We start from the raw sequence: 24,849 nt of genomic DNA on the forward strand, positions 1-24,849 counted from the left end.
TTGTAATTAGTGTTACCATTAACTCGGTTTTTTTGGAAAAGTGACTTATGCCACTTTCAAAATAACGGCATATATTATTTATATGTTTTTGTTTTGTTCTTGTTTATCTTTCATTTGTTCGTACTTTTAATATTACTTTTTTTTTTATTGTTAGAAATAATTAAATTTATGTCTATATATTTGTTTATCATTTGTACGTACACTTCGTGAAAGTAGAATTCGTTTGAACGATTATTCGAATTTATTTTTTTCATGTAATCGCATTTTAAATGTTGTTCAATATACTTTCATACTTGTACAACACATTCGATATAACAAACAATATTTATTATTTAATTAATTAGATTAGTTTAGAGAAAAAAAATTAGAAATTTTCTACCTTTCTCGTGTTATTTGAAATGTCACTTGGTATACTTGTTCTAACGACAACAATATACCGAGAATAATTATATTTAATTAATTAAATAATTAATTAACAATGGTATATAAAATAAATCTACGCATTTTTTCTCTCGTCTCATTTTAATTCAATTCACTGATCATTGTTACACATATAAAACAATATTACAATATACGTACGATCATTGTTACACGTATAAAACTACATTACAATATACATGTAATATACACGTATAATACAATTATAATATATAATAAACGATACTTATTTCGGGATATTGTTTTGTAAGACATTAATTAATAATAATCTTAAGCAATATATAATGAAATAACGTGATTATCGATTATCAATTTTTTTTTATAACTGAAACTTACATTTCTCTCTCTCTCTCTCTCTCTCTCTCTCTCTCTCTCTCTCTCTCTCTCTCTCTATTACATATATCGATAATACCTTGATAAAAGAATTTATATTTCATCGGATCTGATATAAGGGCAAAGATCAGTTGAGTTTAGAAAGGTTTCTATACGTTATATTTCTATCTGAAATCGATTAATTTTCACGGCTAATATACGAGAAAGAGAGAGAAAGAGAGACAGAAAGATCCTACTACTCTGGTCGAGTTATCCTCTACGTTTCGTTCGAAGTGAGTCGATTTGATTAACCGGCACCGAACTTCGTTTCATCTCCTGAGAAAACATTCCAGAAGAAAGTTTCGTGTAGCTCGGTAATTATGTAATTTCATTAGACAAAACTTCCGCTTATGCTTCCCTTCTCTATCTTTCCCCCTTTCCCACTCTCTTCCTCACCACTATAGCAATCTCTTTCTCTTTCTCTTTCTCTTTCTCTTTCTCTCTCTCTCTCTCTCTCTCTCTCTCTGTTCTAGAATATTTTTATTAATGTTGAACGTTATTACGTGATCTTGATAATACATTCAACACATATACGAGATTACATGTAATATACATCAATGAAGTTATAAATTAAAATTATTATTTAAAATTAAAAAAAAGAAAAGTAAAATTAATAATTATACGTTGTTACATGTGTTACATAAATTGTCTATGAATATGCACGAACGTTTAGAAATGAGTATATACTTTTTAAAAGATTTAGATATATTATAATAATAAAAACTATTAGATACATAGTACCTTTTCTTTATTTTTTTTTCTTTCGAATCAGTTCGTTAAAGTTTGTGCTCAAGTTTGAAGATTAATTTAACGTGATAATTATTATTATTATTATTATTATACGTCAATGAAGTTACATATTAGAACGATTCGAAAATATGATAAAAAAAAAGAAAAAAAGAAAATAATATAAAGTAAAAAGAAAGATAAAAGATAAATAAATAATCTATGATAATGATTTGCAGGTTGATTCATGTGTCTCATAAATTACGTCCTGAATATGTGAATATGCATGAATGTTTAGATCTATACGTGGTTTCTTTTTAAAGATTAGGTATTAATGAAAACTCGTGGGTACGTAGTTCCTTTTCTTTTTGTTTTTTTTTTTTTAAACAGCTCGTTAAGGGTTTACTCAAGAGCTTTTAGATTAATTTCAAGAGATAAACATTACTAATACCTACGTGTATATTTATAAGTCAAAATTGATTGCAAGTATGGATAAGAACGTATCAGTTCGTATAATCGTTCAACGACTAGGTTATTAAAGTTCTGTGAACTGCTAATTTTTGATGATTTTTACACACTTTAGGTGACGTATTATATAAGTTGATACTTAATATAGCACGTGCATTATACATACAAAATTCTCATAAATGTTTTCGCAAACCCTATAAATTCGTCATCAAATGACAAGAGGATGTAATTCGACGTCAGTACGTTGATACGTTCGATCAATTTCAATATTTGCAAACGAACTTTAACATTCGAAATCATAATCAATCGGATCCGTTCATTGATCGATTATTCTCAACCACACACACATCGTGTCATTAATTTAATAATAAAAAATTATTATTTAAAATAAAATGACAAATATATATAAGTAGTACGAATTTGAATCGAAAACAAACAAAATAATTAATAATCAATATTCTTGTCCCAACAGTATATTAATATATATGAGTTTCAAAGGGAAAATTGAAGACAGTTAATAAATTTTGATGAACAAATTTATTTGATCTTGTTGAACGTTTCGTCCCTTACTGGGGACTTCCTCAGCAACTCGATCACCTAGTGTGACGAAGTAAGGTTGTTTAGGATTAATTAATTTATTATAATGTATGACTCTAAAGTAATATGTATTGACGCGTGAACTAGGTGATCCAGTTGCTGAGGAAGTCCCCAGTAAGGGACGAAACGTTCAACAAGATCAAATAAATTTGTTCATCAAAATTTATTAACTGTCTTCAATTTTCCCTTTGAAACTCATATATATTAAACAAAATAATGTTTCCAATGAAAATAATAAAGTTGGTTACTTTTTTCAAGGGATCATTTCTTTTTACAAAATTATATATTATTTTTCATTGGATCTCACAAACACCAAGAACTGTCCCACCCTTTGTTTTTTTTTTTATACAAGTACAAGCTTTTCGAAATCAAAAACTTGCGTTAAAAGTTTCTCATCAATTTTTATTCAATTTTGTATACTTTAATTAGCCAAAGTTGTCGATATTAATTTTTGATTAACGATTAATAAATAACAACACGACGAATGATACAATTTTCAATATTATTCTAACGAAACGGGATTAATATATTATTAAATAAGACAAAAATAATAGACAAATTTTTACGCCGATTCATTCGAACTAAATTTAATCTTTGATTTATCTAAACAATTCGTGCATAATATATAATTCGATGTATTATCTCACAAAACGGAAGAAAGAAAAGTTATTGAAACGATTTTACGTGGAGATAATACGAAAAAAGAAGAAGAAAAAATAGAAACAGAAAGAAAGGAATAAAAAGAATGAAAGAGAGAGAGAGAGGGGGGGAAGGAAGGAAGAAAAAGAAAGGAAGTATAGAAGAAGAAGAAGAAGAAGAAAGGGTGGTCGTTTCGTAAGGGAATTAAATTATCCATGCTGGAAATTTCGTAAGACTGATTTTTCGCGCTATTTCTTTCTCTCTTTCATTCTCTCTCTCTCTATATCTCTCTCTTTCTTTCTTTCCTTCTTTTTCGTTTTCTTGTAATCCGACGACCCATAGCAGAGCGAGCGGGGGCCGTAGCACGTGGCATGAATTATTGAAAACCTCGTAGAAAATTATTCCTCTGGTCTTAAGGTAGCCGGTGTTGGTTGGTGTTAGAACGAGGAGCACGCGCGTGCACCACCACCCACCACCTATATTTGAGTGTGTATGGGAACGTGCATGAGCGTGATAGAAATAGCGAAAGAAAAGGAAAGAAAGGGAAAGAAAGAGAAAAGGAAAAAGGAGTATAGGAGTATAGTAAGGATGGTAGAAAAGCGGTATGGGTAAGGGGTGAGGTACGGGGGAAGTGCGAGGGTTTTCTCTGGGGGAAAAGGATCGGGAGAAAGCAGGATAATAGCTACCGAGGTAGAATAGCGATTCTATCGATTCTCGCATAACAAGAGTAACAATTTGCCGAGGGGAAAGGAAAAGGGGTTGCACGATACACGACCGTCTCTAAGTGTTACATATACATAGATAACTGTATACACATAGATATGTATAGATTGTGTGTGTGTATGTAAGAGAGTGGCCCATTTAAAGTGTTATCAACTATGCATTTTTGTTTGGTATTATTGTTATTATTATTTTGTTTCTTTTTTTTTTAATTAATTAATATTGTAAAATATTAATATGTTTGATGATAGACTTAACAAGATGTTTTGTTTTTAGAGAGGAAGTTTATAAAATATTAAAATAAATCAATTTTTGTGTTATACTTCACACGTGGTGGATATGTTTAAGAGCGTTGACCAATTTATAGTGCAACCTAATTATGGATTTTTGTTTGTCATTATTATTTACGAATGAATCAATTTATATATTTGATTATATCTTTAAGTAAATTTAATGTATGAATCTAGTGGATGGTTTTAAAAGGATTTTTTGTTTGTTTGTAGTAAAGAAAGAGTCTCTGTATGATGTGAATGTTAATAAAATATTATATAAATTTGTATAATACATTGGAATAGCTTGGTCAACATAAAGTGTCACGAATTATATATATATATGTTTGCGTAGGACTTTTATCAACAGATATATACCATAGATTTAAATTTTCTTATTTAAAATGAATTATTACGTATGTATCTATTCGATAGTCTTAAACAAAATATAAGACTTTTTTAGTACTTGAGAAAATGAGTCTCCGAGTGTTTATTAATAATTAAACGACACATTTATTTTCAACTTTTATGCTAGGAAAAAAGTGATCTTAATTTTGGCTAAAATACATGGAATATTTGAAATTATTTTCTGAATCCTTTTGTTTAGCATGTAAATTTAATTAAATAAAATAATAAGAAAAAAAACGAAATATTAAGAAAAAAGATAAAAATGATAAATACAAAGAAAGAAAAAAAAAGAAATAAATAACCAAGTAATCAAAATATTGAAATTGCAATCTCTCGTAAAGTTTTACAGTTGGATACATTAAATTTGATTCCAATCTGTATCATAAAGAAAAGTACAGATATAATAAGTTGTTCATGCGATTTTCAAAATCGAATATCTGATTCGAGATGTTTGTCACCTCTCTATTGCTTTTATACTCTATTTTTCTTACAAACGATGGAGATCGATTTTTCGAGATATAATCGAATAGAAAGTTCCTTGTTACAAAGTATATAATATTATACAGTATTTATTCTATCTATCTCTCTCTCTCTCTCTCTCTCTTTCTCTCTCTCTCTCTCTCTCTCTTTCTCTCTCTCTCTCTCTTTCTCTCTCTCCCTTGTTCGATAATAAAAAGTGAGAAAGAAAAATATTGCTGATGATTTTACATTGAAATTCGAAACCTGTTATATTTGAGTTATCGTTATAACGATGTCACCGTTTTAAGAAATAATATATACTTCTATTTATTTGGGTTAGTATACATAAATAAATATTTTTCTTTTACAATCAGTAGAAACAATTTATGTTTTATGTATACGAAATATGGATTGCAATTGGGATTGCATGCTTTATTTTAACATAAATTATATAATATTTCAAATATACATATTTTAATATATTTTAATCTATATATGAAAAAAAAAGAAATAATAAATAAAAAGAAAGAGAGAAAAGAATAAGAGAAACATATGGTTGGTTTCTTTTGAATGAATTCCCGCCTTTTATAATGGTTTTTACTTTTTGAAAAAAGTCACAGAAGTCATTCCTATCAAAAGTCAAAGAATAAGGCAAATGATTAAATAGAGTGATTTTCTTCTGTTTTCTTTCTCTTTAACCCACTTTGTCGATCCTTTTCTTTCTCCCCTTTTTTTCCCCTCTCTCTCACTGTCTTCTTTCCTCTTTGCTTGCTTTTCTTAGGAAAAAGATTCGAACGAAATACTTTTGTAAACGTAACGCGCAAACCTGGCTGGTTGGCTGGTTGTGCTTGCTGGTTGGCTTGCAGGTTAGCTGGTTGGCTGGTTGGTTGGTTGGCTGACTGCCATGAAGGGCTCGAATCTATTCATCGGTCAGGAAGAAAAGTTATATTTTCTTTTTTTTTTTTTTTCTATTCTTTTCTATCGCGCAAGCAACGAAATGCATCTCCGATAAAATATCACGATTAATATCTAACCAAAGAGAGTAAAAAATGAAATAGCATCGAAAAGAATTATTATTATTTATTTATTTATTAATAATAATAAATCACACACACATATATATATATAGGAAACATTCGAAATGTTAATATCATTTAAAAATCATCCGAACAAATTTAATAAAAGTAATAGTTATCAATTTTAAAGTACATAATGAGAGTAAGAAAAAATGATGATTTACTTAAATTATTTCTAAACTAGTGAATTAATTTCAAGTCAAACAAATTTACAATATATACAATTATGTATTTAAGCAAAAAATTAAAAAAGGTTCTTGCAAGTATTTATTAGATGAAAAATCGGTACGAGTTACGAAAGATGATCCCTTTTTATCGAATTCGATCCAACCATAATCCGAAGGGTTTATATTCGTTTTTTATTTTCTTTTTTTTTACACGAACTACGTTGATTGATGCAAAATTCAAAATACATATGATTCGATGAAAAAAAAAAATATATATATAATGATTTACCTCTAAATCTATTCATTGGTCGAATAGAAATATTTCTTTTTATTTTCTCTTTCTCTCTCGCCCGAGGAACGAAATGCATCTCCGATAAAAAAAAAAGAAAAATCGCGATTAATAGCAAACCCTGGTAGAAAAAGAAGGAGGATTGAATGAGGGAAAAGGAAAAGGATGAGGAGGAGAAGGAGGAGGAGGGGGAGGGGGAGGGGGAGAATAGAGGGTGGTTCGGATGCTTCGATTCGATCCTGCGAAAAGCCGTCCGAACGATTTTATTTTCCTATAGGTTGGTATAATCGGATTTTGCCGTCGGACGCTTCCTCTTTTTTATTTTATTGTTTTCTTCTATCCGTCTGTCTGTCTGTCTGTCTTCTTGTATGCTCGTTTCGTGTATATATGTGTGTGTGTGTGTGGGACAGGGGAGGGAACTGGTCGGAGAGGGGAAAGAGTTGTTTGGTTTTTTATTTCAAGAAAAACGAAGTTTGCAGTACGATCGAGACGTCGTGTGTTGTTTCAGGAAAACGAAAGAAGTTTTTTGTTATTTGTGAGCGAAAATTATCGATAGGTTTTTCTTTTTTTTTGTTTCTTTTTTCTTTTTTATCGTACTCTCTCTCGAGAGATTTTATATTGCAAGAATAGAAAAATTAAATCAAAAGGAACGATAAGGATAATAAAACTTGATACGGGTATTATAAAAACATTGTTCTCGAAAGTATTGATTGATTAAAATCGCGAGGATAATAAACGAATAATAATAATAATAATAATAATAATATATAATAATAAACGAAAGATACATATAAATATATATTCATAACAAAATTGCAAGGAATTAATAACAGGAACGAAATTCTATACTTTTTCAGATCACAATGTATACGATAAAGAATAGTAAATAAAAAAAAGAAAAAGGAACGATTCTCCAATCACTGAACCACACTGGAAACGTTACTTTAAATAAAGTGTTAAATAAATGAAATAAAAAAAAAATAGTTGACTCGTTCGAAATGACGAACGGAGAGAAGATAAAGATATTTAAAAAAAAAATACAAAAGATGAAAATAAATCGCGGAAGGTAATTGACGTGAGAGAAATTCCTCAAATTGGTGAAAATTAGCGCATCCGATATTGGTGTTCGGATTGAAATGAACTACGAGAGAAGAATATTAAATAAATAAAAAAGTAAAAAGAGAAAAGTAGAAAAAAGAAAAGGGACGAAAGAGAAAAAGAGAAATAGAAAAACTAAACTTAACCGGTAGGAAGAGCTTCTCGCAAGTGTTGAAAAAAAAAACAAAAAGGAAAATAAAAAAAATATACTCATGTATACGCGGTGTTTAATGGGACGAATGGAGGATGAAAAAGAATCTGGAAACAAAAAGAAAAAAACTAAATAAAAAAAGAAGAGGAGAGAGAGAGAGAGAGAAGAAGGCAACAGGAAGAAGAAAATGAATTATACGCGCGCGTGCGCAAAACAAAAAAAAAAAAAGAAAAAAAGAAAGAAAAAAAAAAGAAAAACATGCGCGCACTCGTCGAAATAACGCTACAAATCCCACGGGAAAGTGGTGGAGGGGGGAGTGGTTGGGGGTAGAGGGAGAGGGGTTGTTCTGGTAGGGGAATGGTGGATAGATGAAAATTAATGCGCATCCGATATTTTTTTAGAATCGACGCATGAATTTCTGTCGACAATAAATTGGGAATGGGGTTGGTTGGTTGGTTGGTTGGTTGGTTGGCAGGGGGAATAGTAGTAACGAGGAGATATCTGTTTTGAGTACTAGCATGCCTAGCTTTATCCATGTGGCGGTACCGGTGCAACATTGCCCGGTGCGATTCACCACCAGAGCCAACGTTGCTTTCTCGTTAATGAAATGCGCGATATTTAAAAAACAGGGTCGCCAGGGGTCGGCGTATTCGAAATATTTGCGACGCCACGCCGCCGCCCCGTATATTCGTTGGGAATCGATATTTCTGCGACGAAATGTTGAAAATTTCACGAATGTTTGTAAACGTTTTTGCGTTTTCCAAGGGGGTACGGGTGACGGGGTGGTTGATGAGTGATGGGGACAGGGAAGGGGCCAGAGCTTGGAGCTTTACATATTAAAACAAAAATATAATACAAAAAGAAAAGGAAAAGCGTATACGTACAAAATAAATAACAAAGAGGTACGGAATAGGAATGAAATTGTTGTTACACCCTCCCCCCCCTACCTCGTTCCATTCCACTCCACTGTACGCGATTTTATATCGTATCGTTATATTGTTTGTAATATTTGAAAATTGAAATATTTGACTAATAGGCGAACAAATTTCTCGCTAGAAACAAATTGGGCGTGTATCCGTCGTCGTTTGACAAAATTCCATCGTAATTGCATTAATTTAATAACCGCTTATATTATTATTTTATATATTAATCATTTATTCGCAATAACGTATAAAAATGATTATTTTTATTTAAATATTGATATATAATTTGTCTATTAAAATATTACTACACAATGTGTGATCACCTTTATTACATCTCTAATATATATGTTTGAACTATTAAAGTTAATAATTGATTGCACACCAAAATAATAATCCCATAGAGATATCAGGATTTTTACTAGAAATTCTATTTGGCAATCAGATAAAAAAAAAAAAAAACCCGTATTATTTATTGGCGGTTCTTTTTTCAAGATTATTCGATTAAACCAACGAAACGTCGATATCACATTGATTCGAGGATCGTAAAAGATCCTCTAAATATAAATCGAGGGTCATTATTTAAGGATGATGCTTCGTAGGAACCATAAAAAGAATGTTTTTTCTCGAAATACTCATTCCATGGTCCCGAGGGTGCGATCAAGACTTTCCCTCTTTCTTTTTCTCTTTCTATATATGTGTATGTGTATATATATAATATATGATGTGAACAGTCGATCAACAGTTGAACGAGATCATAGAAAGTTCTAGTATTAGTGTCCTGTGTGAAGTGTGTATGAATGAGGATACACGTCGATCAATAGTTATTAAGATAGACACGTTTGTTTATAAAAAGATAAGTGGAGTTAAGAGATAAATTTAGAAATGGTTGTCTTTTTGATTTTCTTTAATTTTTTTCAAAATATAGAGTACATCCCATGGAGAATAAAAATGGCTACGTACGATGTCCGGAAACAAATATGAAAAACTATTAAAATAAAACGTACAAACTTAGCAAAAGTTATTTTTGTTTTAGATTATTCAATATTTCAGTGGCCACCCAGTATAAATGATCCGACACGAGTGTGTCAAATTATTTTGTTTAACCTTCGTAATGTGAAGGGTGGTGGTTAGAAAGGAGTAGGAGGTTGCTTTTCAGTATCGTTTACGGTACTAATATTGCGGCTTGTTTGATGTAAGAAACAGACGTTTATGGGTTTCGAGCAACAACACAACAACAAAAAACGGTTGAGTACCCCTGTTCTTTCTTGCATCTACTTTACTTTTTTCCACTTTTGGCCGATCACGAAACTATCTATTCTATCTCCCGTCCTTCTAAGAAGCCCTACGTACCTGCCTTACTTCTTTACGAGTTTTCTCAGCGATTCCAAGTTTCCGTTCCGAAACACTTATCCGATTTAAGTTTTCAATATTGTGCTCCGGGATCAAGCTATCGCATTAAGAGTAGATATCTTTGCTCCTGCCGTCTTTAACCTCGAACTTCGAACTCGATATCGTTCGATAACGCTTTGAGCGAAGTTCCTCCACCTCCTCCCCCTCCTCCTCCTCCTCCGCCTCTTCCTCTGGCTACCCCCCCTTTTCCTTTCCACCTCATACCCTCTCATCTTCTCTCCTCTTCCCTCATCTCTTTTCTGCGCATTCGTGTGCACAATCTAGTCTTCTTTTCTTCCTCTTGTCCTTCCCCACCCCACTCCCGCCCACTTCGGGCACCCACCCACCCCTCTTTCTCATCTTTGATTCTTCTTCTGCTGCTGCTTCTTGATAAAAATTTCACGATAATGAAAATGATTTTTTTTGCCCCCCCCCCTTCTTGTTGTACACACTTCGAGTTATACGATTTTATCTGGTTTTTCTTTTTTTTATCCATTACTCTCTCATCTTCGTTCGCCTTTTCCTTCTTTTTTTATTTTTTCTTGCAAGGATTTTTATAAATTTCAAGTAGATGAAAATGATTTTGTTCTTTGTCCTTTTTTTTTTATTCGTTTATCAATTTTTACTGCTTCTCGATGAAGATAATGAAAATCGTTTTCTCGTTGTTGTTTTTCTTGTTGTTTTTGTTATTGTGCACACTTCGAGCGATATCATTTTATATATTTTTTTATATTATTTTTATGTTTTTTATTTGAGTATCATGGATAGATACTGTTATCTTATTGACTTTGGAATAGAAGATCAAGACCCGGTTTAGTTTCTCTCGAATGATAAATATTTTCAAGAAATATTTTTCTAAAATACGTCGATTATTAAATACGAAACGCAAAAGATAAGAAAATGTTAGAGGAAATTACGTAAGTATAGGATGACACAAAAGTAACCTGAAACCATTTAAAAATAAAACAACTCTTCTTTTATCTACAAAATATCAACATATATTCTCTTTTCTAAAAATATAAATATACTTCGTGAAAATGATATTTAATTAGTTTTAATAGGTTATGTCTTTCAAATGGCCACCATTTTGTTTTCCAAAGTAATGGGCTCTTTCTCAAGCGCGTGTTCAATTATTTCATGTAATGTGACTTTCGACCCACCCTATATAATATTTATACTATTTATGCTAACGTAGATAATAAATTAAAAGTATGTACAGTATTATAAAATTAATATCTACGATGATTAGTATTATACAAGGGGAAACGTTGAGTATACCCTTTCTCGTTTTTTTTTCTTTATTACTTAAAGGTGGAGTAAGAAAAATCACTTAACATCATTGAAATAATTCTCAAGCAAAAAGTGAGTAGAGAAAAAGAGAGAGAGAGAGAGGGGGTGGGTGGGGTGTGGGGGTGGGAAGACCTTACAAGAAGATGATATAATTTATCGATAGGATCCGCCATCTGCAGTCGCAATTTATTAACGAAAGCTGTTCCGAAGATTTAGATGGAAAATAGAGAGAGTGCACGAGTAGTATTCCTAGCATCTAGCCTCGATCGTAATAAAAAATTGATGAAGTACAACCGCATATACTACCTAAATTCTCCAACTGTTTCTTGCAACTTTTCCCATATACCTTATACAACCACATATATGTATATAAATATATATATTTACTATATCTCTCTATTTGTGCGTATGTGTGTGTATACATATATACAGGTTGGTCCAGTATTTTCTACGCAAAATTTTACCAACACATTTTATATGTAAAAAATAAGTAAAATATGTTATACAAATATACGAGCTCTCTTATATAAATGTTTAATTAAAAAGAAGATATGGACAACAACAAAAAATACGATATGATAACGGACTGGGCGTTTCGTCGACGCGGTATAAAAAAATATATTACTGTTATTTATTAGAATATACAACGATAACATACTTGGAGCTTAGCTTTTCTCTACCTGAAATAATGAAATGCACATTTTTAGATTTCTCACTAAATGTATTGGGAACAGAATTGAGTAGGTGATATTGCAGTATTATCTTGTTAACATTTATGAATCCAAATTAGATGGATTGTCCAGTACATTATGCGGTACTTGTTATAATAACTCCCCCTCTCCCCTCCAGCCTCCAAGATTATCGGATATCACGTCGAATACATTTTTACTTGTGAGAAACGTGAAAAGATAAAGTTGATCAAGCGCAAATGAATGCAAACGATTCTTGACGTATTTATCGTAGTTAAGGAAAATGAGAAGATGTGAAACGAGTAACTTAATAAATTCTAGTAAGATATCGGTCTTACACATTCGTAACAACGTAGGCAATATTTTCAAATGAAATTATAATTCTAATCGACGATTTATTTATTATGTAATTATCTAACGAGAAATCGGTTTATTGTCATATTGAAATTTTTCGTTATAATTATTAAACTTTTGGTGAAGCGTTTAATGATTTACGTTTTTTTAACAATTCTTTTTTTTTTTCTTTTGCGTATTTTTATTTGTAGAATATGGTGGGTAAAATTTGACGGTAAAAAATATAACTGGAATACTCTATATATATATTTACTATATTTTATTATATGTTACTATATTTACTAACTAAAAAAATATTGCATATATCCTATATATAATAAACTCTCTTTCTCTTTTTTTTTATATTTGTGTATATATATATATAGGTAAAAAGAGAGTTTATGATATATATATATATAAGATAGTTGAAGGTTCGAGATGCACCAGCTGCAACCCTACATCATCCTGTTACTTAGTGTAAGTAGTTCGTCAAAAACAGGTCAGCCATCGGTGTATCTTTCCCACACTCTCTTCCTATCTCTCTCTCTCTCTCTCTTTTTATTTAATAAATCCGCTATTTCCATTTCTCTTTTTGACGTACAAACATCATCGACTCATGTACAGATGCATATATGTATATACTCACACATACATCCGTGTTTATTTTGACCTTATGCATTTCTGGTACAAATTCGTAAAGTCGTAACACGATTACCCGAGATTCCTCTTTCTCTCTCATTCCTTTTCTTTTTCTTTCTATGTTCATCTCACACTTTTAACTTATCCATCCTTTTCTATTTGAACGCAACCAAACTGTCTTTCGGTTTTGTCTCTTTCTCTCTCTCTCTCTCTCTCTCTCTCTCTCTCTCTCTACTCGAAGAAACTTCCGTGAAAAGTGCCGATCTCGATCGTTCTTAGATTCTCTAAGAAGTTTTATGTATTTTTCTCCTCTGCCATCTCGATGCAGACCATCCAACATCGTACAACTTTGGCTTGACGCATGGCGTAAAAATATTCCGAGCAAAAAGTATCCCCTTAACCGATTCGCGTAAAACGATTCCATTCCACGATTTTCCTCTTCCTCTATCAATATTTATCTGTCTATCGTTTTTGAAACAATAAATAAAAAGATAAATATTAATCGTTAAATCATTCAAATATTTTCTTCAATTATTCTTTCGCAAAGTTCAGCCTACGTCAAAGATTTTTCAATTGTCGTTAATCGAAACTATAATTATTAGTAATCATTCAAATATTTATAATATTTTTCGCAAAGTATTTTCTGAAAGTTCAGCAGTTTGCATCGAAGATCGTAATTGATTATACGAAAAATGATTAAGAAAAATTTTCCAAATTGAAGATCATCGGGGTTCTTCCTCCCAAATTATGTTTTTCTTTTATGTCTAGTAAAACTAGTACCAGTTATCCAAAAAGATTGACATGAGAGTGAAAGAGAGTAAGAGAGAGAGAGAGAGAGAGAAAAAAGAGATCTCGGGTTGAATTATGCAGGCAGAACGATTTTTATGTCGAAACGCGTACACGTGCCAGGAGCCGAGAGCCAACCGTGTTTCTCGATTATTTACAACTTCCCACTTTTTCTAGGACGGATCTAGCACGTCGTACGTGATAAACCATGTTTTCCTTTTAAATCGTTCGAATCACGTCCAGGATAACGATGTTTCCCCTTTAGATCAAGAAAAATAGAATACTAAGGGAAAATTAAATTTTATTTTATTTAAAAACAACACACACACACATACACACACGTAATAAATTAATATTTATAATTATTTACAGACTGTGTTGGTCAAATAAACGGAGTTGATTATACGATGATACTTTTTTACACAATTTACCCATACTTATGTATACCTTTATACGTAATAGTCACGTTGAATTAATAATTTCCGTCAGATCATTAAAGTCAAGAAACGTGGGCACGGTTAAAATAAAATGTATGGGTGACCCGTTAGACAAAAAAAAAATCGTATGTTACTGACTCCAGAGAAACAGTACAAAGACACGCGAACTTCTTTGAAAGTAATTGGATAGGTGTGAGAAGGTGTACGTAGATGATTCGAATCTGTCAAAAGAAAGTATAAATTATACGTATAATACTTTGTTATATAAAACTTTAACTCTAATAATTAAATAATTCAATGAATAAATATCATTATTGTTTTATAACAAATTTTTAACGCGTTCCATTTTCACAACTAATCTACGAACTTATTAATGTATTTGGCTTTGCTCACTTTCTTTCATTTTCTTGTTTATATCTTTCAAAACCGAGACTACGTTTCTTTTACTTTTTCTTTGTCAAAAAAGAAAAGGATTAGAAAAATAATTATAAAATTACGGAATAACGTATAAATCCTTAAGAAACGATGACAAAATTCTTCAGATATTTTTTGCAATCCGTTTTAAAAAGACACCCATTAAGCAAATGAGAATTTTTTTCTATCTAATGAAATGGATCAAACGTAATATTGTTTTACCCGAGTATAATATTAATCTAATGAAGAAAACAATGAGAATCCCATTGACGCGATTCTAGGTGTTGTTGTTGTTGTTTTACCGAGGCTGTTAATATATGAAAGAAAAGATGAGAAAGAAGAGAAGAAAGAAGATGTATACATATATTTAGCTTGTATAAAGATAAAGATGGATATAGGAGGATAGGAGAAAAAAGATGGCGAAGTTTGAAAGAGTTACGGGACTAATAAACCTCTTTACTACGTCACGAAGGAACCCATCTACTCTATTTCATCAAGACGGTATAGCCGTTTTAATAAAAAGTATTGCATCGTGTGGTAAGTATGTATTTGTGTAAGTTGATTGTAGGTGTGAAGAAGAGGACAGAAAGATGAGATGAGTCTCAAGTAATTGAACAAATCGTTCACTTAGGATAAAAGCTATCACAATTTTCCTATTAACTTTTTATTAAAAAAATTGTGTATAATAATTTATATTATAATTATAAATTTATTTTGTTAATTTATATATATACTATTTGTTGTTTTTATACAAAATGATTAAACTTCAAATAGTAAACCAAGTCAACTATTCGTGACTACGTACTTGATCGAAGAAATTATTATTATTATTGTTGTAAAAAATTATTAAAAAATATGAAAGTTATTAATATAATTTAATTATCAATATTCTTGTCCACAGTAGATAAAAGAGTGCGCTTTAATTTAATATAAGTTTCATTAAAATCTATTCACTTTTAGTATAAAAAATATTTGCCAAAACTTTTTAAAGAAATGGCAAAGTAGGAAAAAATTACAGCATTGCATTCTTTGATATTTTTTAAACCTTTGCAAATCGATTTATATCTCAAAAAGATATGCTACGCGTAGACAAAAGAATGTACTTTAATTTAATATAAAAATCATTAATATCCATTTGCAAAAAGTATAAAAAATATTTACCGAAACTTTTCAAAAAAATTGCAAAGATGCACAATTTACAGTATTGCATTCTCTGACATTTCTTGAACTTTAAATGCTAAATTTATAACTCCATATGGTATTCTACGCGTAAACAAAAGAGTGTACTTTAATTTAATATAAGTTTTATTAAAATTTATTCACTCTTTTAGCATAAAAAATATTTACCATATTTTCAATACTGAAGATATCTAGATTATTAAACACTAGTCTAGATAGAATCAGTATTTGATTACGTGTGATAAGATAAGGTGTTTTAAGATCTAATTGTATTGTAATATGTTAAGTTTTATTGAAATGTATGGCTCTGTAAAAAAGATTGTATGTATGGACACGTGAACTGTAAATGATCAAGTTGCTGATGAAGTCCCCAGTAAGGGACGAAACGTACAACTAGTTCAAATTAATTGTTCATAAGATTTATTAACCGTCTATAACTCTCTTTGAGCCTTACATGTTATTAATATATTTTGCAAATAAGATTCTATATTTGTTGTAGCAAAAAAAAAAGAAATTAATTAACTTTCGTTTGAATATAATTTTGTATTTCGAAATTCAACACACAAAAATTGGGTTAAATAAGGATTAAATTCGATCCATTAACTGTTCAATGATACGATGGCCTCAAGTGTTTCCTTTATTTTATCTTTGTTACTTTTATTCTTTCTTTCTCACTTTACGCCTCGTCGAAAGTGTAATCGTCGATTTGGAAAGAATAAGAAATGTAAGAGTAAGAAAAAATAAAACCTCTCTTTCTCTCTCTTTCTCTTTTTCTTTCTCTTTCTATCATTCGGACATTCTTTCTAAGGATTTTATTAATCTCACGTAGAAGTGAAATTCGTGAAATCGAGCGTGCGAAAAGGCAATGGCTCGTACGACTCTTCCGGCACGTGATCCAACAAAACGAGTTGCTTTTACTTGCTGGTCTCTCGAACGAAAAGTAGGAAGAGAAAGAAAGAAAGAAAAGAGAGTTGATCAAGAAAAGAGTGAGTAGGTTGGTTGGTTGGTTGGTAGGTAGGTAGGTAGGTAGGTAGATGGCTAGCTAGAACTACCAAGTCACCGTTATATAAAAGCCAATAAGCTTTTTCAAACTCCTCCCGATTAACCGAATTATCAGTTAGCCGACTTTGTCCGAAGTCGAATCTTCCGTTGATTCAAGTTCCTTCCATTCAATCACATTGAATCGGAAATCTCATCAAATCTCGTCAATTCGTTTCTGATTTTATGTACATACAAAAATTCCAATAGGTTAATTAAGAAACCGCGAAAGATTTCCTTTCGTTTTTTTTTTTTTTTTCAATTATTTAATTATTATAATTAATATATTTTTCAATAATTATTTATCAAATCTAATATAAATATACTACTTTTCGTATATTTTTTTATACAATGTTATATATACCTATAAAAAACAATAAATATATTTTCATATACTTTTATAATTTATTTCCTTGTATTTTTTTTTTGTATATCTACAAAAGAAACATATTTTGTTATTTGGGAATTTATTTTTTTTTTATTTAGAATGGCGATAAGAATTGACTCACTTTAGCGAGTAGTAGTAGTCCCTTTAGCCATTCTAATACACAAGTAGAGAAGTAGATGCCTAAAGTATCTCAAGTTTTCCTACCGAATGATTTATGATCTCTCCCTCTTCTTTTCTTCCCACGATCCTATACACTTCCTACACGCTAACTTTCAACGTGGACGTCTTTCTATATATCTATACTACTAGCCTTGCTTCGGTACTTAAAACGAACAACGAGAGACTATACCTGCAGTATATTTCCTCTCTTCTTCTTCTTCTTCTTCTTCTTTTTCTTCTTATACTTTTTAAAGTATGTTCTATATATATATGTATGTATGTGTATAACAGATTCGTAGAGAAACACAACGAGCTTTACCAATTTACGAAAAGATTCTCAATGAAACTTTGTCAACGATAATTATGCATATTAATATGTATTTACATTATCAACGATCAATAATTAATTATACAATTATTAATACAAATTAATATATATATATTAATCTTATTTATTTTTGTATGGATATAAAATATTAAAGTATTTTTTTTTGTTTTCGTTTTCACACAATCCGACGTACGTTTTATTTGGAATTTATTAAATTTATTTTTATGGTGTACGTATACAAAAAAATAATGGATCTTTTATTCTAAATTGTATATTCTCGGTTGCATTTTCATTAATAATAATATGTATTACTATATGCTAACCTGTAAGTATATATTTGTGTATGCGTATGTGTATGTGTCAGTGTTAGTACGTTCGGATACAAGCGTGTAACAATCGCATAAACGGTCTTTATTCGTAGCACGCTTTGTCGTGACCGATTATCCTGTCTACCTCTGCTGGTTCTTCCCATTGATTAATCGAAATGCGACAATACGCGGCTTCGTTCGATGCATCGATTATGCTTCGCTCTTCCCGTGTTTCCTCTGCGTTTGCTGTCATACTTCTATATACAAGGTAGCCTATTTTCGTAATTTCAAACAAACCCTTTCTTTCCCAGAATATCCTACCACACACGTCGTTAATATATTCAACAATATATTTTATATTATTATTATTACACATAGAATAATTTATATAAATTAATTAAATATTTTATTTTATTTATTCATTAAATTTATTCTGTCGATGCAAATAACACATTTTCATTTCAACATTTAACTCTAATCGCGTCGCGAATAATATTTTCATTTCGGATTATTACGTAAACGATATTTATTGTTTAAATAATAATAATAATAATAATAATAATAATAATAATAATAATAATAATTAAAAAAGAGAATTTGTGTTGTAACGTAAAATAACGAAGAATATTCGAGTAAACTACTGTGCAATCCAAATTTTTCGCTTTCACGTGTGTTATTTGAAATGAAAAAAAAAAAAAAAAAAAAAAAAAAAAAAAATTTTTTTCTTCTCAACGAGATTTCATCTACAACGACAAAAATGAATCTCAAATCGATTCAAACGAATCAATCAAAAAAGCAATTTTTTTCTATGAATAGTTNAAAAAAAAAAAAAAAAAAAAAAAGAAAAAAGTCTTTTTAATCTCTTCTCAACGAGATTTCATCTACAACGACAAAAATGAATCTCAAATCGATTCAAACGAATCAATCAAAAAAGCAATTTTTTTCTATGAATAGTTTAGCGTAGCGATTAATTAAAATGGGACACCCGGTATATCGTTTTATCCCGCTCTCCCTGGTCCTTTACATATCTTCAAAATTCATATTATTTAGCCGGTAATTTTGTTATCCGTGTACGTTGCGTTCATCTTCGCGCATTGATCTACACATGCAACGTGTCATAGGAAAATGTAATTATGCATGTACAATTCATCATTGTTATATCCCTCTGATATTTTATACATTTTAATAATTTTATTTTTTTATCCAATTCACACTTATGAAAACGTATAATTATTTCTAATTTTTCGATGAAATAATTTTTACTTCTGTATTAAAATATTGTACATTTTATTGTACGTTTAAATATCATTTAAACGCCCTATTTAAGTCATTTCAATATTTTAATTATCTTTCTTTTTTTTTTAACATTTACGTATATGCCATTGGAATTCTTTCGATATTTTAATCATTTTTATAAAAATTCCTTTTTTTTAAATATTTATTTACTCGACATTTTCAAGGAATCGCCATTGCAATACTTTCGACATTTTATTAATTTTTTATTTATTCATTTTTTAATACCCCTAATTATGCATTCGTCGCTTGAGTGGCGACCCCATTAGAATATCCTTTCGATATTTTCATCATTTTTTAAAATTCTTTTTTTCAATTTTATTGTACATTGCCATTTTAGAGAATTCGACATTGCGATTCTTTCGATCATATTATTTTTAATCCTAATTTTGCATTATACATTTTTAAACATATCTAATTATATTATATTAATATTATCATATTGTTTTTTTTCTATACTTTTCATTTAATTATAATTTTTATTTTTTAACTATAATATATATATATATATATATTCTCTTATATATTTTTATTTTTATATTTGTTAAATATTTTTTTATTTTGTTTTTTTTTTTTTTTTCATTTTTCGTTTATACATAATTGATGAGACGCTATTGTTACGGATCTGATTGTGAGAGATAGACTCATCTGGAAATATTTTTTTGTTCCTGTTCGCTTGATTCAGACGAGAAAAACTCGGCAAAATTTCTTCTCTCTCTCTCTCTTTCTTTCTGACTCTTTTACTCTTTATCATTCACTTTTTATCTATCTTTCCTTTTTCTTACTTGAGAAATAATAATAAAAGAACAAATGGAAAAAGAAGAAACTAGAGAACACAAGGAAATAATAATGATAAATACATTTAAGGAACATTGTTATAAATATCGATGAAAAAAGAAAAAAAGAAAAAGTAAAAAAAATGAAAAAAAGAAAGAGAAAGGAAAAAAAAAAGGAAAAATGTATATAAAATGAAACGAAACGGAGATTGACAATTGGATGCTCGAGAGAGAAGATCGTTCGGAGTACGATTCGGAGAAAGTTTTCCAATTTGAAGCAATTAGTTTGCAGTACTAGACTGAATAGCATGCGTCCAGATAATCGAATATGGGTCAACTTCGGTGCTAGGAGTCGTGTGATAACCTCGACCAAACGAGATGGAATGAGAAGGATATATACGTCTATATAAATATATATAGATATCTATATGTATTTGTGTATATATATGTATGTGTATATATATATAATAGAGAAATAGATGGATCTCTGCTTGACGTTCTATTTATCTTATGAACTAATAATCGTATTTGGATTTATTGAGTGTATGAAATGGAGAGAGAGAGAGAGAGAAAGAGAAGGACAAAGAACAAAAAAAAAAAAAAGGAAGTATCAAATCATAACGACTAATGGAAACAGTATTCTATGATTATTATTGCAATAAAATATTTATTGGCTATCTGAAGTGATATTTTTTGTTTATATTGAAAATAATATATATGCTAATAAAAGTAATGCATTTAATAGTTTCTAATTTTTAAGATAATATAGATCCGTTATAAATCGAGTCATTTTCGATACTAATAATAATAATAATAATAATATTAATAAAACGAGATCTGATATAAAACCAATGTGATATATTACAATTTCAAATATTTCAATTAAAACATCGTATAAAAAGATATGTGAAAAAAAGAATTAAATTAGAAAGAAATAAAAATTAGAAAGGAAAAAATAAACGCACAAGAAACAAAAAAAAAACAAAGTGAATTCAAATAACAAGGAAATGAAAACGTTAAGTAATAACACTGAAGGAGAACAGAAGAGGATTTTATCGGTCAAACATTTAATCAGATCGGTGATTGGTCAAGCGCATAGGTATTTGGGTTCGAGTAACTGTGCTATTACTATTACTATTCTCTAGAGAAAGATAGAGATATATAGAGAGAGAGAATTAAATCGTAGACGTCAGCTCAGCATGCTCGACGTGCATGAAACCACCACCACGCGATACCGATCAAGTTCTGTTAGGTTTCTGATCATCCCCTTCCCCTGCCACCCCACCCCAGTCTATGGAGGGACGATCAGAAATCGTTAAATCGATCTTTCTATCTCTTTCTCTCTCTCTTTATGTCTCTCTTTCTTTATTTTACCAGAAGGATTGATCGAATATTACGAGTAATTATACTCGCGAGTAACTTCTTTTGTCTTTGGGTTACCGCAATGATGGAACCAACTTTTAACTTTTCCCATTTCGATATTTTCTTCTTCAATTAATTCCACCTCTTTATTTCTCTCTCTCTCTCTCTCTCTCTTTATCTATTACTCACATTTACTACTTTTAATTAACATTAAATATGCATCATCTTACTTTTTAATACAACTTTGTAAAAGAAGTAAACTTTCTTCTACGTTTTTTTATATGTGTTTGTATAAATGCTCTATACGTGTGTGTGTGTGTGTATCTGTTGGAGTATATTCAGTTTTTAAAACTGATCAAAAATGTATCATGCTTTATCGTACTTTACTTTTTTCTTTTTTAATAAATCTCGTTCGGAAGTGTTTTTACTATCCGTGTCTTATTTAATTCATGTGTTAATAACTTTAACTTATATATATTATTTTTCATTTTTTAATAAATCTCGTTCGAAAGTGTTTTTATTATCCGTGTCTTATTGAATTCATGTGTTAATAACTCGTGTGTAATAAAAGAAAAAATAAAAGATCATATAATGATATAGAAATTTGGTCATTTTAGATATCATTCACGTTAGGAACTTAGTTTTCGGTTAATTAAAAGTACCAACATTCGATGTAGCCTGATCTCGTTGGTTAGAAAGAGGAAGAGAGAGAGAGAGAGAGGGAGAGAGAAAAAAGTAGAACAATATAATTGATCTACCACGCGATAGAATATCGAAACGTCGATAAAACCACAGGGAAACGATCGATTCAATATACGCCATCTAATAATTTCGTAGTATCGTTCGATGTAAAAAAAAAAAAAAAAAGAAAAAAGAACGAAAAACAAAAAAAAGAAAAGTTTTTTATAATGAAGTACAGATCAGATAATTTTTGATTCTTTCATGTTACAGAATCCGAAGCAAGCTGGGAGGAATGGTGGACCTACGATGGGATTTCCGGTAAGTTGATGATAATTTTATGGATTTAAACAAAATTCGAGCTTAATTATACACTAAACATATAAAATTTTGTATACTTTATTGAATTGTGTGCGTCTAAAAATAAATGTTAAAAATTGTTATGATATTTTAATTATTAATATAATAATAATTTTTAATTAAATATATGAATGAAAAGCTAATTGGTAAAGGTAAAAATTATTTGGAAAAATGTATATAGTCATGAATTAAAATATTCAACGTTTTGACAATGCTTATATCGATCGTAGGTAATAAATAATTTCAACACATATACACAACACACCGTGTATAATTTATTTCAACAAGAAAAAATGAAAAGCTATCAAATTTTTGCGCATCCTTATAGTTTCTATTTGTTCATTTTTTTTTTTTTTTTTTTTTTTTTTTTTTTTTTTTTTTTTCATTTTATTTTTTAACTTACTTTTTAATTTCATCGTTCGTCTCGTTTCGTTCGTTCGTTCGTTCGTTCGTCCTTCTCTTTCGTAGTTTTTATTAAAAATAAGGCGCACACAGGGGGGTTTGCGATACGGTCGTTCAAAGTCGAGGCCTGGAGTTTAGTGTTTCCTACGTTTATGCGAACCAGCTGCCACGACAGAAAGAAAGAGAAAAAGAGAGAGAAAGAAAGAGAAAAAGAGAGAGAAAGAAAGAGAAAAAAAGAGAGAAAAAAAGAGAGAGAAAGAGAGAGAGAGTTAAAAAAAAAAGAAAACAGAAAAAAAACAACCAGTGTCGTATATTCGCTTTAAGAAGCACCTTGCGTGAAATACTTCCAAATTTTTCTCTTCTAATTTTTCTTTTTCTTTTCTTCTCTCTCTCTCTCTCTCTCTCTCTCTCTCTCTCTCTCTCTCATTATTTTTTAATATCTTTCTTTTTTTATTCTTTCTTTCTTGTATACCTTTTCTATTCATAAATCAAATATTCCTTTACATAAAACGCGGTATGTAAAACTACTTATATATTATATATTTTCGAACGTTCATTTTCTCTTCTATTTCTCTTCTATTCGATACGAGTTAAAAGAAGATGAAGATGAAGATAAAGAAGATGAAGAAGAAGAAAAATGACAAGAGAATTATCTTTATAAAATATTTACGACAGAGTACTCTGATATTTATCAACTTGTGTCTCGATCTAACGATCGATGTGTCTTCTCGAATGATCCATTTAATTAACGAGACAGCAGATGTAATATATTATATTATTCGATCAGAGATATTTTTTATATATATATATTTATTTAAAGAATAAAATAAATTCTTTTCTTTCCTCTCCCATAAAAGAAACAGAAAGCTTTTTTTATTTCTTCTTATCTCGCACTAAATTCCACTAACGTACCGATTATATTCATGAAAACATACGAACATATACTTATACGCATATATGTAGATATGATTTAAAAAAAAAAAAAAAAGTAAAATATCATGTTGTATTCCCACTAGACGTGTTAAGGAAAATAAAGGAAAAGGCGATTAGAAATACGAGAAAAAGAAAGGCAAAAAGACCAAAAAAAAAAAAAGAAAAAAGAAAATACGAACAGGAGACACGAAAGTGGCTCGCTTATCTCTAGTCCTAGTTCTATAAATGGGACTCTTAATACTAAAGGTTCTACCGGTGCTAGGATTAAAATAAATTTGTGCGGCTATGTATACTGTATTCCCCAGACCTCCCCCTACCTCCCTTTCACCCCCTCCCCCCATCACCCACACAGGGGATTATATTCTATTTTCTTTTAATTGAACAACTCGGTAAATCCTTTTCGTTTCCTTTCGTCCTTGACTTTCTCTTTTCATCTCTCTCTTTCTTTCTTTCTTTCTTTCTTTCTTTCCCTCTTTCTCTTTTTTTTATTCTTTTATTCGTCGTCTTAATTAGCACGATTCGCTTGTCCTAACATAACGTACGGTAATTTAGCTGAGTAGACACAAACACCCACGCCTATACACCCCCACCCCCACACGTACACAAATACATATATGCATACATATATACATACATATATAAATACATAAATACATACGTATTTACTTCTACATGTATCAAACTAATTCTAAATTGACCTATTTAATGTAACACACATACTGGAAAGATTCAACAACCAGTGGTTATGTGAGAGGAGGAGGAGGAGGAGGAGGAAGAGGAGGAGGGGATGAGTGTGTGGTGCGTTTATAAGCTAAACCCGGGGTTACTACTTTCACGTCAACACACGAAAAGACGTCTGTCCCGAGCA

At 30.2% G+C, this 24,849-nt stretch overlaps 1 protein-coding gene across 4 annotated transcripts in view; it reads left to right on the top strand.

Moving 5' to 3' along the window:
* Positions 1-24,849, top strand: part of LOC106784914 (carbonic anhydrase-related protein 10) — a 226,206-nt gene that overhangs the window by 92,197 nt on the left and 109,160 nt on the right. For all 4 annotated transcript variants that reach the window (XM_014744923.1, XM_014744922.1, XM_014744921.1 and 1 more), the window contains one exon: positions 22,560-22,607. In XM_014744923.1, the coding sequence (XP_014600409.1) occupies positions 22,560-22,607 (48 nt within the window). The remainder of the gene's footprint in view (positions 1-22,559; positions 22,608-24,849) is intronic.

The sequence above is a fragment of the Polistes canadensis genome, unplaced genomic scaffold (assembly GCF_001313835.1).
Source record: "Polistes canadensis isolate GaletaPanama2010 unplaced genomic scaffold, ASM131383v1 scaffold_42, whole genome shotgun sequence".
NCBI classification, from domain to species: Eukaryota; Metazoa; Arthropoda; class Insecta; order Hymenoptera; family Vespidae; genus Polistes; species Polistes canadensis.